The sequence below is a fragment of the Colias croceus genome, chromosome 15 (assembly GCF_905220415.1).
Source record: "Colias croceus chromosome 15, ilColCroc2.1".
Taxonomy (NCBI): Eukaryota; Metazoa; Arthropoda; class Insecta; order Lepidoptera; family Pieridae; genus Colias; species Colias croceus.
Genome location: NC_059551.1, coordinates 6,490,747 through 6,505,853, shown reverse-complemented (window position 1 = coordinate 6,505,853; position 15,107 = coordinate 6,490,747). Strand labels below are relative to the sequence as shown.

General features: G+C 31.8%; 1 protein-coding gene across 3 annotated transcripts; it reads right to left on the bottom strand.

Moving 5' to 3' along the window:
• Positions 1-10,344: 10,344 nt before the first annotated feature.
• Positions 10,345-14,878, bottom strand: LOC123697933. 3 transcript variants are annotated; one of them, XM_045644510.1, is made up of 8 exons: positions 14,762-14,878; positions 14,603-14,671; positions 13,149-13,241; positions 12,126-12,149; positions 11,827-11,913; positions 11,633-11,704; positions 10,572-10,673; positions 10,345-10,447 (listed from the first exon to the last, which is right to left on the bottom strand). In XM_045644510.1, the coding sequence occupies exons 1-8, from the start codon at positions 14,826-14,828 to the stop codon at positions 10,368-10,370; spliced, it is 594 nt and encodes a 197-aa protein (XP_045500466.1). In that variant the 5' UTR covers positions 14,829-14,878; the 3' UTR covers positions 10,345-10,367. The 3 variants fall into 3 exon arrangements, with proteins under 3 accessions (XP_045500466.1, XP_045500465.1, XP_045500467.1); XM_045644509.1 differs by having other exon boundaries at positions 14,603-14,674; positions 14,762-14,875; XM_045644511.1 differs by having other exon boundaries at positions 10,572-10,661; positions 14,603-14,674; positions 14,762-14,872.
• Between the last annotated feature and the right edge of the window lie 229 nt (positions 14,879-15,107).

The following is a 15,107-nucleotide window of genomic DNA, read 5'->3' as shown; positions in this document are numbered from 1 at the left end:
GTAAAGCGATACATTTTGTAAATTTATGAACCTATTTATATTTTCACAAATCTATGGTGACAATTAAATAAGACATACCGAGAGATTTTTCTTTAAATTCTAATATTGATATGCCTCAAAGGCATTCGAGTTTGCATTAACATTCAGAATTTTCCCTAAAGATTCACAGAATATACAATTAAAACAGTCATAATGTAGAAGAAAGAAAAAGGCTTTACTATTTTCTTCTGTTAATTCTGTATTTTATCTTTAAATTATATTGTGCATTTAATAAATTAACCCAACCACTTTCTAAGTCGACATTGTTTTTATGACCGTCCAGCTTGTTTTCTTGTAAAGCTGGTTAATGGAACAGATAAATTCTAAAGAGACTGACGTAATTTAAAGAACCTTTTGAACTTAATTGTTTGAATTGTGCATTATTTGCCTGATAAGTGTTTTTCACTGTCTATTAACATAACTGTGAATAAATAGATGTTTCCTTGTATGTTAAATTATGTATTGTATTATCATTAGAATACATAATTTAATCAATATAGATATATATTAAAAATATTCTCTAAATAAATGACTTTTGATAAGTTTTTAATTAATGCAATATTTAGTTATTAATATATTCAGCTGAGTGTTCATTGATTCATCACAATCAGGGTAAAAGAAAAGAAACCATTCTTATTACTACACCAGTCATCTAAGGCATAATACATCCATAAGTAATCTTATTCCAACCCACAGCTCAAACAGTAAGCTAGACATTTTGCAATACCGAAACATCACCACAAATCAACATCAAAATATTTGATAGCATGTGCCGTCAACAAGGTGTAATTACTAGCTCAATATAGATAAGAATAATGGTCAAAAATCGTGCGCCGAGCGAAGGTCACAGGCCGATCGGTCACCAGAACAATGGCCATCTATAAATTGTAATTACTAATAACTTATGTTGTGCAACTGATAACTCTATAGATACAAGACGTGACCAGTTTAGCTTGACCCCTGTCATTTATAGTTTACAAGCTTTATGAGGGGTAGTGTTTATATGGGATTTTGATGTGATAGGCAACTTATGAAGCTATCCAATTGCATCAAATGTTTCATACATATTGAATTTCTAGTGGTGTATAATTTTATAGAACGAACCTTTTGTAATTTTTTATACTTACTACTTCGTCGAATCCTACTAAGTGTCTTATAAATTGTTATCTAATGAAATACTACCTATACATACAGACTTTTTATACCTAAATTTCGATGTGTGAAAATCAATGTAGAAGAGCTATATGGCTATAGCAGATAGGGATAGGAATAAAGTAAACATATTTAATAACTATATCATTGATTGATTTCCTACTTGCGTACCGTATTAACATCTTCAAAATTTACGCTACGATTTATTGTATTGCTCATAGGTACAGAGTGCGGTCCAGAAAAATATTAACAAGAAAATAATCTTTTTTTTACGTGAGTTACTTGTAATCGTAATAAAAAAAGAACCGATCTGTTTCTGACATTACGAACTCCAGCCACACAAGGCTAATAAATTGCGTGTTTGAGCAATAAAACTGCGGCCGAGATCTAATTTTGATCGTTTCCAATTCGATATCGATTTCATTGTTAGTGTCGTATACGGAAGGTGGTCGGTAATTATTGTTCTGCACGTAACTATTGTGCAATTGTCGTGTTAATAATGACGGGCATGACTGTAGATTGGATTTTGTTAAATATGCAATCGTTACGTGGTGATATTTATATGCTTAGGTATTTTTTAATAGCAGTAGGGAAGCGCTTGACCACGGAATCGCCTGGTAAGCGTAGGCTTAAGTTGGAGCACACTTCTTTTGTACACCCAAAAGATTGTACGAAAACGACGGGGAAAACAGAACCATTCCCTTGCAATTAAAAAAAAAGTTGGTAGGTACGTAATGTTAGAATAAGCTGCGTCCCTTGACCTTTTCATTTCTTTTTTATTTATTCTAATGAAAATTAATAGGAGAACTACTGTTTCACAAACATGAAAGTCTTTATCAAAGATTGATCTTCAATCCTAAAACAAACACAAGGAACACGAATGAAACGCTTCACGTATGTAACGTGAAATATTAAAACAATAGAACATCATCTGCTTGTCTTATCTGTCATAAAATTAAACAACAAAATTGACTGACATCCATTTTTGGGTATACACTATACAATACGCATCGAAGGTTATTCCATACAATAATCTTCATAAAAAACGTAACGACCTACGTAATTTTAAAAATGTATCTTGAAACAAGCTTGATAGCTTTTCTCATAACTTAATAAACTTAATGTATTAATTTAGTAGTGTAGGAGTGATTCCAAGTAAGAAATTGTTCCGGCAGTAACCAGAGCATTTTTCAAGGTCGACTTACATCAGCAACATGAAGCCTTCATCACAAAGGCGGCAAATTAACGACAATTATCATAATCACAACGTACATTGCTCTTTATAAATCAGACTAAAATTTTCACGTATTTGTATGTTCAAGCGGGGAGCAATGTAATTTGAATAAAGCTTTGTAAGAGAATCGCAAACTCATACAATAATATAATGTAGTATGAATATTTGAGGAATGTATCTATTATTAATAGCGAATTATCTTGCATTCCAAATTTAATTGTTAATTTATTAGACAGATAGTTTTTTATTAGATACATTCTAAAATTTTATTTACCTACCTTATAATTTATAGATTGATATAAAAACGAAAGTACTTTTTTTGACGTAAATTGTTTTAAAAATATAGGTATAAAAGATTGAAAGTTAGATCCCCTGTTGATAGAGCTTGGTAAAAGACATAGGTTTATAATATCTACGTATGGAGAACGTCTACCACTCGATAACAAGGTAATCACACGAGCGTAGCCGCGGGCGCAAAGCTAGTCCATAATCACAATACAGTTAAATATAAGAAAACTACGTTACGTTGTTACGTCAAATAGCGAAGAGAATTAACGTCATTTCCAAGTCGTCCACACAACCCATGCATTATTTATGGCTATTCAAAGAACCAGCATTTTTTCCAATTAACTCAATATGATTCATTGATTATACGCGTACAAGCTTCATGATACTTAATTACGGTGCCATTTAATAACTTCCTAATATTGACAAAGCCTGTTTTTTGTTCTTCGCTCCCGGATCATTATGTCATGTATGTGTCGAAAAAAACACCTTATCGATTGAATAAAGGCTTCTAATCGACGGTTGCACTTGTTTAAAATTGTTTACAATCTTTCATTCTGTCAAAGTTGGAAAATAAACTTGTAGCTATTTGAATAAGCCGCTTATAAAAAATAACAATGACACGTAAGGTTAACGTTGAGATACTTTTTATATCGGTCTCCGATGGTGGACAAGTTTTTGATGGATGTTATTATAAGAACATTACGAATTGTTCCTATTATTTTAATGTACACGTGGAGACTTGCAAGTACAATAATAATAATAATTACTTATTTGTAGGTGGAGACTAAGTTTACTAAGGTATTGCTTGACGAATTTTTTAAAGAGGTAAATATGAGATATTTTTTTTCCTGGCTATTGAGCTTCAGCTGGTGTTTTGTAAGTTATTTGAACAATTTTAAAAGTATTTTAATGTTATTAGTTTTTTGCTTATAAGAGTAGTCAACGCGACCTAAGAGGGTAGGTATATCATGTATTACAAACATAAGTGTTTAGTGTACCTAAACTCAGATTCAACAAGGAAATTATAATATACAGGTCGAAAATGCTTTCAAGTTTAAGCTGTGATTTGAATTCTACTGAAATATTTATATATTGCCATATATCTTAAACAGTATAGATTTAGTATTTCTTGCAAGAAATTAAATAAGTAAAAACCGCTGTAGAACAATGTAGAGCAATTGTAGTTGGTAGAGTTAAGATAGATAGAATAGCAAATTCGATTATACAGTTTACACCTCTATTTCTATAAAACGAAAATCCATAAGCGTTTACATTACTGCAATGTTTCACATACAACACGGTATGGTTAATTGAACGCATGCGTTTCACCAGGGACGCGTCGTGACGTCCGTCCGCGCTATCTCCGCGATTCGGATCTGGCGCGCGCGCACAATTTGTGGCCCTCGTGCCTCCAAACCAGATAGCCTGCTTGAATAATACATTCGCTCTTCACTCCGCTTTATTGTTACGGATGCCATTAGAGCCGTTCTACTTCGCTGTATTGGTTTAAAATATCCGCTTTTTCGCTAAGTGATTTTATGGGTGTGCTCGTATTGTTTGGATGTTTGGTTTTAAATGGACTTTGGAGAGAATAGTGTTATTTTCTGTTACGTTTCTTTTGGTCAGTAGGTAGATAATGTAGACATAGGTAAATGATAATATAGCCACCGTATAAAAATATAAATTAAATTATTACCACTAATTTCAACGAGATACATATCAATAGATGACGAGTATATTTTTTCAATTTATACATTTCAAATAGGTATTTCTATTTTGAATCTAAGCCTCTTTAATCAGATATTAAAACACTTTTAATTTTATGCTGACCTTAAGATGTCGGCCGTTCACGAACAGTGAAAACGAACAATTGATAAGGATCTTGACTCCGTGCCCCGCCCAACTTCAACTGAGCGGCTTATTGTTATAAATATATTAAAAATATTGATGTTACTATAGATGGATAACAATTTAATAGAAGAATGGATAGCGATGCTTTGTTGTTGCTTTTCTTAGTATGCCGTTAGTTGATGAAATAGTTAATTAAATGAATGGAGCAACGGATAAGTCACGTTTACACATTCAAAAGGAAAAAAGACAATTTGAGGAAAATTAAGATTGTATAATTGTAATTACATGCAGTGCTTCCACTTTTAAGGTAACGCCAAATACTTTTCCATAAAATTAAAAACATGACATAACGTTATATCCGTGACATCGGCCGTAACCGCTTGACTTTTTACATATTTTACAACTGTTTACAAGGTTGATATAAATCGAGAGCAAATTGTTTAAAACTCGCATATTTTAATGTGTAATAAAACTTATTCAGAGAACGGAGTGACCTCTAGCGACTCTTTCACTCAAATTTATATGAGACATTTATTTTACTAATACGTTGTAATTACTATATAATTTAAGGCGGCTGTTAACTCATTTTGCGACACAACATACCAGTGTATATTATTCATTGTGTTATTGACTTATGTCCTTTATTCAAAGGAAATAAGGTTTTATTTGGAGTGACGACGTTGTGCAAAAAACAGAGAGTGTCATTACACGTGTCATTACATTTGCTCTATATTCAGACATACCTATAAATAAATAATTTATTAAATTCGATTATTCGTTCAGTCTATACCTATATGAAATCTATCTGAAAAGATGAATATACAGTCTATATATATTTTACTTATAAATTACCAAAATTTTACAAGAGCAATTACGCTAACAACTACTATTATAAGTACTTAATACTAGATATAATAAGAATAAGTGAATTGTAAAATTCTTTTGAAATAAATGTCTCTAAACCTATAATACTCCACAGATTCATAGTCTACCTGCCATACCATATTGACGGACAGTAACTACGTATTGAGTCGCTTCAAATTTTATTGAAAAAATGTTAATTACCGTTTATTTATTTTCTATGAATTTTTTTTGCTGCATATTTCAAAGTGAAGAGGGACGAAAGCTGTCTATAAGCTTTATTATAATTACCAGTTTATTGTCTTGCGTTGTAGTATTTACGTAATGGGTGCAAATAATTAGCGCGCCGTTGACATCGCAATAACTCAATAGTTAATTGACAACGATAAGAGATAAAGATATTAAAACATTCGAATAACTGATAGGCGAGTAACGACCTTGCTCGTTCGTAATAGAAACTATCAGAACAATCAATCTAAATTACATAGTGTTTTGTATTGGGAATATTTGACAAAATACGTTTTTTATCTGCGCGCTCGATCGCGAATAAAGTAATCCTGAAGTTAGATAATGATATATTACGCGGTATATATTTAGAGACGTAAAACAATGAGGTTTTAAATATATTTTTTTTGTTTAGATAATATTATTTGCGTTTTTAAATTCTTTAAATATTTCGCAATCAAAGTACCACATAAACAACTCAACGACCTATTATATAATTAATACTTCATTGTCGAAAACTACATATTCCATGAAATATTTCACTTATAAAGATCTTATATTCTACCACACTATTCTCTTTATTAAGACGGCCATTCTAAAAGCAGAGCCAATTTTAGGCCTTGAGAGGTGAGAAATTGTCTTCGTATCGGTAGTGAGAAAGCTAGGAAAGTCGTTTAGACGATTTACGGATATCTGTAGCCATTTATCTCAGGTTACGATCTAACCTATTAAGTAATGAAAAATAGGTTAGTATTGCGGTTGCGCGTGCGATGAATGGGCGCGGCCGCCACCGGCACGCTCTTGCGCTGTATCTCACCGAGCGGTATACTGCGAACGGATTTGATACTTGGATTATTTATAAACATTTAATGTTTGTTTTTGTTGAATTGTTGTTGATATTGAAAAATATTTGTTATTCAGATGATTTTGGAATAAATGTCTTTTTCGGTTTTTTTAAGGTTGTTATGTTCTTTATGAATTTTTTTGAGCTTTTCAGTGTATTCTTATAAATAATAATAATATCTAATATTTAACTTTCATTTCTTCAAACCTTCATTGTAATTATATTTTTATATTCTTTAGAAACTTAGCTGATAAGACATATAAATACCACTAATACATACTTAGTTCTCATAAATATTGTTATCATACTTACATTTTGAATTATTTGTACCAATATTTCAAATATTAAATTTCGATAGCGCAGCATGAATGCAAAAGGCATTTTTTGCACTGTTTGTTCGAGGCCGTACACCGCGACCAACCAGTTTTGCCCTTTGTTAAATGGAATCTGTTCAAAATTCGTTTGATATTTCTGACATACAACTACTACGTTCACTGAAATAGCTTGTAAAATATAGGTATCAATACATGTTCTCTGTAAGTTTTGTAGAGGGAATTAGCTTTATAATATCGCTACACCGATCGCCCTGTACTTAACCTAACTACGGTAGAACCTGACAAAATTACGGGTCATCTATCGGGAAACTAATTGAGATAGTTCAGAATGGTCGAGATATATTGGCCGTTTACGGTGAAAGTCAGGACCATCGTGTGGTAAGGTCAGAGGTGACGGTAGCTTCTGATACTGCTGTCATGTTATGGTGCTTCGCTGCAGGGTGCAGTATTGGTAAGGCTTTCGGTTATATCGGCACATTAGTCATGATAGAGATACTTCGCTTATGAAATACGTCGCATAGGTACAGGTTTACGAATTGGTTAATAAGGAACTGAAGGATTAAGTGTATTTCTATGTAACTTACAGAAGTATGCAGTAATTAAAAACCTTTTCTAATTTTTACGACTTCTAAAAACAACTTTATCTGAACGTGAAATTAAGTCTCGAGGGTCATTACAACTGCATTAATGATTTATTGTAAGCATTGCTAATCCATTATTTAATTGGTATTGATTTATTGCTATTCATAGTGCATATTAAGTATTTTTTTAATAGTATCTAAAGCTTAGTGTGTAACGGGAAGTCGAAGCTCAAAATAGTGTAATGTCCATGCAATCTGATTTACGCGCGCCATTCGACTCCCGAAGCGAGGACCTATAAAGTATAAAGTAGCCTTTTTAGAAATGCTAATACCTATATAGATTATTCAATGCTCTTGTCTTTACAATATATTTTATGTATCGATCAAAATTCTGAATAGCAATGAATTTATGATGCGATCCGAATATGATTTTATATTTTATCAAACCGAAGTGAATTGAAATTATTTACTGGGTGTGTCACCAATATCTTACAGGTGATAACTATATTATTCTAAGGTTTTATACAATTCTACATAAAATTCGTTACTTCTTTGATAGATTAAACACAATATACAACCTGTCTATAAATGATTACTCACTCAAATACCTTCATTGAATTAAGTACATTACATTATTTTCAAGTACACATTCCGAATTTAATAAGATACAATTAAATTCGAACACCATTATTTAATACGTTATTTTAAACATATGCAAAATATTTAGACAAATCACTGCAATTACTTAAATTGTAATTTCGTAATATTGTTGTATTAATTTATATTTGACCTCGACATACGCGGCTTGAAGGTTACAATTTAATTATGAAACTGAAATTCACGAACTTGAAAGCTTTATCTATAATAATCCCAAAATGTGTTGGTAAGCGCATAACTTGAGAACGGCTTAACCGATTTCGTTGATTCTTTTTTTATAATATTCCTTGAAGTTCGAGGATGGTTCTTATGTAGAGAAAACGTGAATATGTACCACGGGTGAAGCCGGGGCGGACCGCTAGTACTTTAATATTTACCTTACATATGCAGTACCTATATGTACCTACTATCTTCTATAGGCATATCTAATATATAAAATTCTCGTGTCACAGTTTTAGTTGCCATACTCCTCCGAAACGGCTGGACCGATTCTCACGAAATTGTCTGTGCATATCGAGTAAGTCTTAGAATCAGCCAACATCTATTTTTCATATGTACCACGGGCGAAGCCGGGGCGGACCGCTAGTTAATATCTAAAAATCAATTATTGCTGTTCGTTAGTCTCGCTAAAACTCGAAAACGGCTGTGCCGATTAAATTGATTTTTATTTTGAAATGTTTGTGGTACCTAGTCCAGGGAAGGTTTAAACGGAGAAAAACATGATATGTAACGGGCGATACAAATTTCAAAGGGGCCTCAAGCACATAATGTAGTAGTTTATAAATGCGAGCTTTTATGCTGTGTACAAACACAGCATAAAAGCTCGCAATACAAAGCCAAGGAAATATTTAAGCTACTATGTATCTCTATTTTCGCGTTATCTACGCTATACTTTAACATCGTATTTGATTACACGAAATTCGAAAACACTGCAAAGTTAATACTTTTTACGCACATTTTTTATTCAAACTGATTACCATGTTAAACGTATTAAATAGCGTTTTTTCAGTGAAAATTTTACGTATCAAATGCGCTAGTTCAGCATAAACTGGCAGTTAATATTAGCGTATACTCGTTAGTTTATGAAGCAGTATAAAATTATTGGACCACACGTTGTGAGACCAATTAAATTGGATAGTTTTTTATTATGTTTAACGCAACGGTGATTATTTACCACACAGTTTATATACCGTTTATTTAAATTAACTTTTAATTGAGCTGTTGAATGTGTGCTTGGATGTTTATAGGCATGTTTTATTTTCTTATAATTAGCAACATGTCATAATGTATTGGCTAATTTAGTAAGGTTAGGACGTATCTGAATTTTTTAAACGATTAAATACGTTAATGACAGTAGAATGTTAGAAAAATTATAATGGAGTTTTTGATGCGGCTTTTCAATAATTATGATAATAATTAACCGTGTCCTGTAAATCAGAACCCTTTCTTGATAATATATAACACGAAGGTATATTCTTATTACCTACATAGTACATAATTTGCACAATAATCTAATAATGTTTAAGTTACAGAAAACAATTTGATATATACAAAAAATCTTATAAAAATGTTACGCATGAATAGAGGAAGAACATGAATACATACCCCAGTGTCATTTAAAATCACAATGTCCCTACCGGCTACCACAAATGCGGCAGTAATTTTAAAAAATTAAACAATTTCATATTTAATACAAGTATGCACTAAGTTTTATTACTATACAGTGATACATATCTCAAATAGTACATTTATTATTGGGATCATTGTTTACTATGCAAGAATTTGTATAGCAGTTCTTTTAAAATACGCTCTATATATTTCCTTCTTAAATAACAATCATAGTAAACATGTTTTTACAAAACATTCCGTTGGCTGAAAATATATTTCAAGCATCCATTATCTTCTAATTCAATAAAAACTTTGTTGTCTTTTTATTTATGAATTATGAATATTGTCATAGGTATCATACATTGTTGTTACATATTTTATAACTGCATTCTAAATGCTCTATATTATTAATACGTAAATTCATAAATCTTAATCTTACAAAGTTAGCCTAGGTTCTAGATTAAACCATTAGCTTGTAATTTTGTTTTTATTTTGAATGTTTATACTTTATAGCTATAAATTTATAAAGAATAGAAAAAATGTTTATTGCTCCTTGGTTTGTGACTAAAATAATATTCAAATGACCAAGATTAAGTCACATATTATAAAAAAACATTGTAATGAAACAGTCTAAAAAAGTTAATGTGTATTTTGGAGTGTTTCCAGGTTTAAGTGTATAATAAAGTTATTTTTTAGGTTCTTGGTATTTTTATTTGGAACCAACTCATCCCTTCTTCTGTAGGTTTGCCGACATCTGGCTCAACATGAACACCTGTAAAGGTATAAATCTAAATTTACTACTTATCTATTAATTTATAAAATGTAAACAAGGATAATTGATAAGAAAAATAACGACAAAAATTTTACTTTGAATCAAACTATTAAAGATGGATTACCTTTTTTCAATATCTTTAAAATTTCGTTTAAAGTTCCGACATTTTGCTTGATATTCACAGGTGGTGCTAATCTAAAATTTTCTTGATGCTCTGTAAAATAAACTAAAAACTTTTTAACTATTAATTACGGTCATAATAGAGTTAATAAAAGTTTTTGACGTGACAACGTCTTATAATTCGATAGAGCCGCCTGCACGCACGAAAAAACATGACTCATGCGGCGTTACCTCGCTCTGAGGCGTTCCATGTAAGGCTTGAAGTGCGAGCGAGAGCGCGGAACGAACGACAAAGAAGCACAATCGGACGTTGTCACGTTCAACTATCGCCAGTAAACCGACTTTACAGACAACCAATTTTTTTTTTATGTTAAATGTCAACAAATGAACCACAGACTAAATACCAGTTTAAATACTTAGGCTAATTTAATACTTTAATTACAATTAATATTTATGATATAATCTCATTAACTACCTACATGTACAATCTGGAGTCGAGACGCAAAATAATGCAATTTTAAACTACTTCCTTGTTTAGAACTGAACTACATAAATGCATAATTACGTTATTATAAATAAACTAAATATTGATTGGGAACCGTGAGAATATGTGATTAGTTATGTACAACAGAGCCTATGCAAGCATTAATGAATATATGGAAGATGAAATATGGAACCCATGGAAAGTTGTCGCGTACAGGACAATTTTTTGGCATTATTATAATATATATGCAGTTACATAATATTATGTTGTAAAATTAAAATGAAATCGTCTTGCCGGTTGTTCTCCATAGATGATGCTTTCCGAATCAGCGGTAATTAAAATACCTATGTTATGACGATTCAAAAGTGCTTCTAGAAGAAGTATAATTGAATAAAATATAAATTAACTCCTTACAGAATTATTCTAAACTATTCAAAATGCCTAACCGATTAATATTACCTAGATACCTATTAAGGCAAGTGTAGCTCACGAATGTACTATATTTCTTCTAAACACTGAGCAAATCAGACAATGTTATTTAATATAACAGAGACTTTTTATAAACTTTATTTTATATTTACGTGATGAATGTTTCTTCTCATAATCATCTAGCACCTTTTTCAGATCACTCATATAAACTGGCCTGTCTGTATCTGAAACAAGTAGGTACATTAAAGAACGTTCAGTTACGAATTTATACGTATAAAATATGATGTTTCGAAAAAGTCTATATTAAAATGATTTTGTTATATAAATCAAAGGGAAATAATTTTACCTGAATTAGTAGCTACTTCAGCATTCATTGTTTTCACGACACTTTTCGTAGCTGCAGTGGTAGGAATGGTAGTAGTTTCAACTCGTGCTAAATAAGAATAACTATTTTTTATCTTATAATGTATTATTATCAAAAAATGAAAATGTTACTAACACTACAATCACATTTAACCAAAAACATTGCTTTCCTCGCGATTAGATGCATGTAAATGCAATATTATGACCTGGTTAGTATAATAACTTTTATACTATATAGTATTTTATTTCGGAATGTTTCATCAAAAACAAATAGCAACTTGCCTGCGGAGTCATTTTGACGTGGGTCTGGAAAAAATAAAGAATATTATTATCAACGCATTATATTCAAACATATATACAACAATAACGAAACTAAACTATTAAATCTATTTTTAATACATATTCTTAGCGTCAAAACACCCACGGCTCAAGGTTATGTAATACAAATAAATTTATAATATAGAAGTTATGTACAACATGAACCGACTACATAATTTGCAGCCTATTTATCCCCATAACTAAAATATCCATAACAAGTTCAATTAAAATTGTATATTGAAATGGCTGTCGAGTTTCAATTTTCTTCGAACGCCCCACACGTTCGAGGCAATCTGAATAATAATATTAAGCACATTACTGTGAACTTATTGCAGATTAACGGTGTTGTATCGAGTGTAAATATTTACAATGTGTAATAAACTTCATTGGAATGGAAGAATAATTGATAGTAAAGTGCGTTTAAAGGATTCTACCCACTGCAGTGTATTACAGCGGTTTTAGACGAGAACAAATATTTATATTGAAAAGTATGTGACTATGCCCACTAGATCGTTCCCTCACCGATCAGCAACGTCACTTGGCATGCAAAGGGAGTCAACAATTGTCCATACAGGCTTTGATTCGTAATTAATACGCTCTAGCAGACATAGTAGAGCATATCATATTGCTTTCCGATCCGTTTTTTTAGTGTCGATGTTATCCAGAAGAGCTACTACATCTACAAGCGGACGCATAGGTGAACTGAAGGTTCCTGGTCCCTGGTAGCGATATGCGCAAGGAGGGCCGTTGCTAGGACCACGCACCTCAGCTTCATCCGTCGCTTGAATTTTCGATCCTGACAAGTTCCAACCACAGTTGACAGATATAGCCAGTTAGGAAACTAACTAAGTTTTCTTTCGATAAAATAATAAAATTATGTAAACACTATCAGAAGTAAAGTAGAGTAAGTGAAGTAGTGTATCTGTCTATTGTGCTTCTACGGCATGATACGTTGTAGTGGGTAGAGTCCTTAATGCGTGGGCTTACTCTGACGTAGGTTATAACGCTTAGGCCCGGAGCCGCGGTAATTGGAGCCGTCGATTTCTAATTGCACTTCCACTTGTTGATTGGGGAACAGTTCTGGAATATTTTATTGTTATTTAATATAGTGTAATGGACTAAGAACGTAAATGGTATTGTAAGAGTCAGTTAAGTATTATCCGTGTGGTTATGCTTCGTCTCAATCATCATCATCATCATCATCATCAGCCCATATACGTTCCCACTGCTGGGACACGGGCCTCCTATGAGGGTACAGGCCATAATCCACAACGCTGGCCAAGTGCGGGTTGGCGGATGACACATGTCGCCGAACTTTTTTTTTTTAATTCTTCGACATGTCGGTTTCCTCACGATGTTTTCCTTCACCGTTCGAGCAGTGGTGATGTTACAACATGCGCAGATAAATTGAAAAATCAATTTATTTCCTGCGCGCTCGCCTGGTCTCGAACCACGGACTTATCGATTCGAAGTCCGAGGTCTCACCACTGAGCCACCACTGCTCTTCGTCTCAATATTCAGCTGAAATATTTAAAACAATAATTTTTTTTAGAAAATTTTGGATACAGAATATCTACATCCAATAAGCGCAGCGACAAAGAAAAATGCTACAAAATTGGGAAAAAAATTCCGTCATCAAATTCAAATGCTATCGTTTAATTTTTTTCAATTCAAATTTATTTTAATGATATTAACCGATCCTTGTTAACATTCGTAAGATTCTAGACTCATAATTCAAGTAAATGAAATAGTAATTTAAAGAGTCCATTATTCTTACTAAAGCTGTTACGCTTAAACAAATTACATAGAAAGGCATGTTACTGAATACTGAAAGTGCCTATTTAAGGTCTATAATATTTTATTTAGTGGTTCAATATCATAACTTTAACACATAATCCCCTACAATATACAGTTACGCTTCACTTATTAATATGAAGTAAATAATATTATGGCTGCTGCTACGCACGTATACTATGTGTCGTAGATTATAGAACAACTTTTGAAGTACAATGTATTTTCAAGTGCAATGCAAGAAAAGCGTAAAGCCAGAAAAAGCATAAGCTGAAATTATAGGTAATTTTACGTAACTTCCATCAGAAAATCAATATGTTAAGGATGCATTTTTTATTTGGATTTGGATAGGATTTTTATGATATATAAAAAAAAAATAATTACCTTCATCTACTTTGTTTTTAGTCCTAAACGATCGGAGATAAGGTCAAAATACTTAGATTTAAATGGTAATATATTAAACTAGCGGTCCACTCTGGCTTCGCCCGTGTTACATATTCACGTTTTCTCTACATAAGAACCATCCTCGTACTTCAAGAAATGTAATAAAAAAAGAATTAACAAAATCGGTTCAGTTGTTCTCGAGTTATGCGCTTACCAACACATTTTGGGATTCATTTTTATATTATAGATTTGGAAGTTGATGTTACCTGATAATTTACTTATAGGCTTCAAATAAGTTTCCAAAACGCCGCCAATTTCATTGTTCAGTGTCTTTTCTTCTTTTGAAAAAAAAAATGTATGGTTGATTAAAGAATATGGAAAAAAGGTTTGCTTTATTACATTATTATACATTAATTAATACTTACGATTACCGTAATAGCTATAACATATTTGTATTAAGTTTGAAGAAACAAGAAAAATAAATGCATGCATCAATATTTCAATTTGTGTATGTTTATTTCTATTTATATTTGGCTGAGAAACAATCGATTTCAAGAAAATGGCATGAAAAGTACCATATATTTTTTGTAACAATAAAATGTTATATGTTATTTTTATATGTGTGATAAGCAAAATTTTATTGTTATTTATAATCAATATAGGTTTGAATATATGATGAAAATGACTTATACTGCGGAAGTTAACAGAACTAATAACAAAATTTTTGGTACTGTTTTAAAACGTGATGACTATAAGTTGTAATGAATTTCT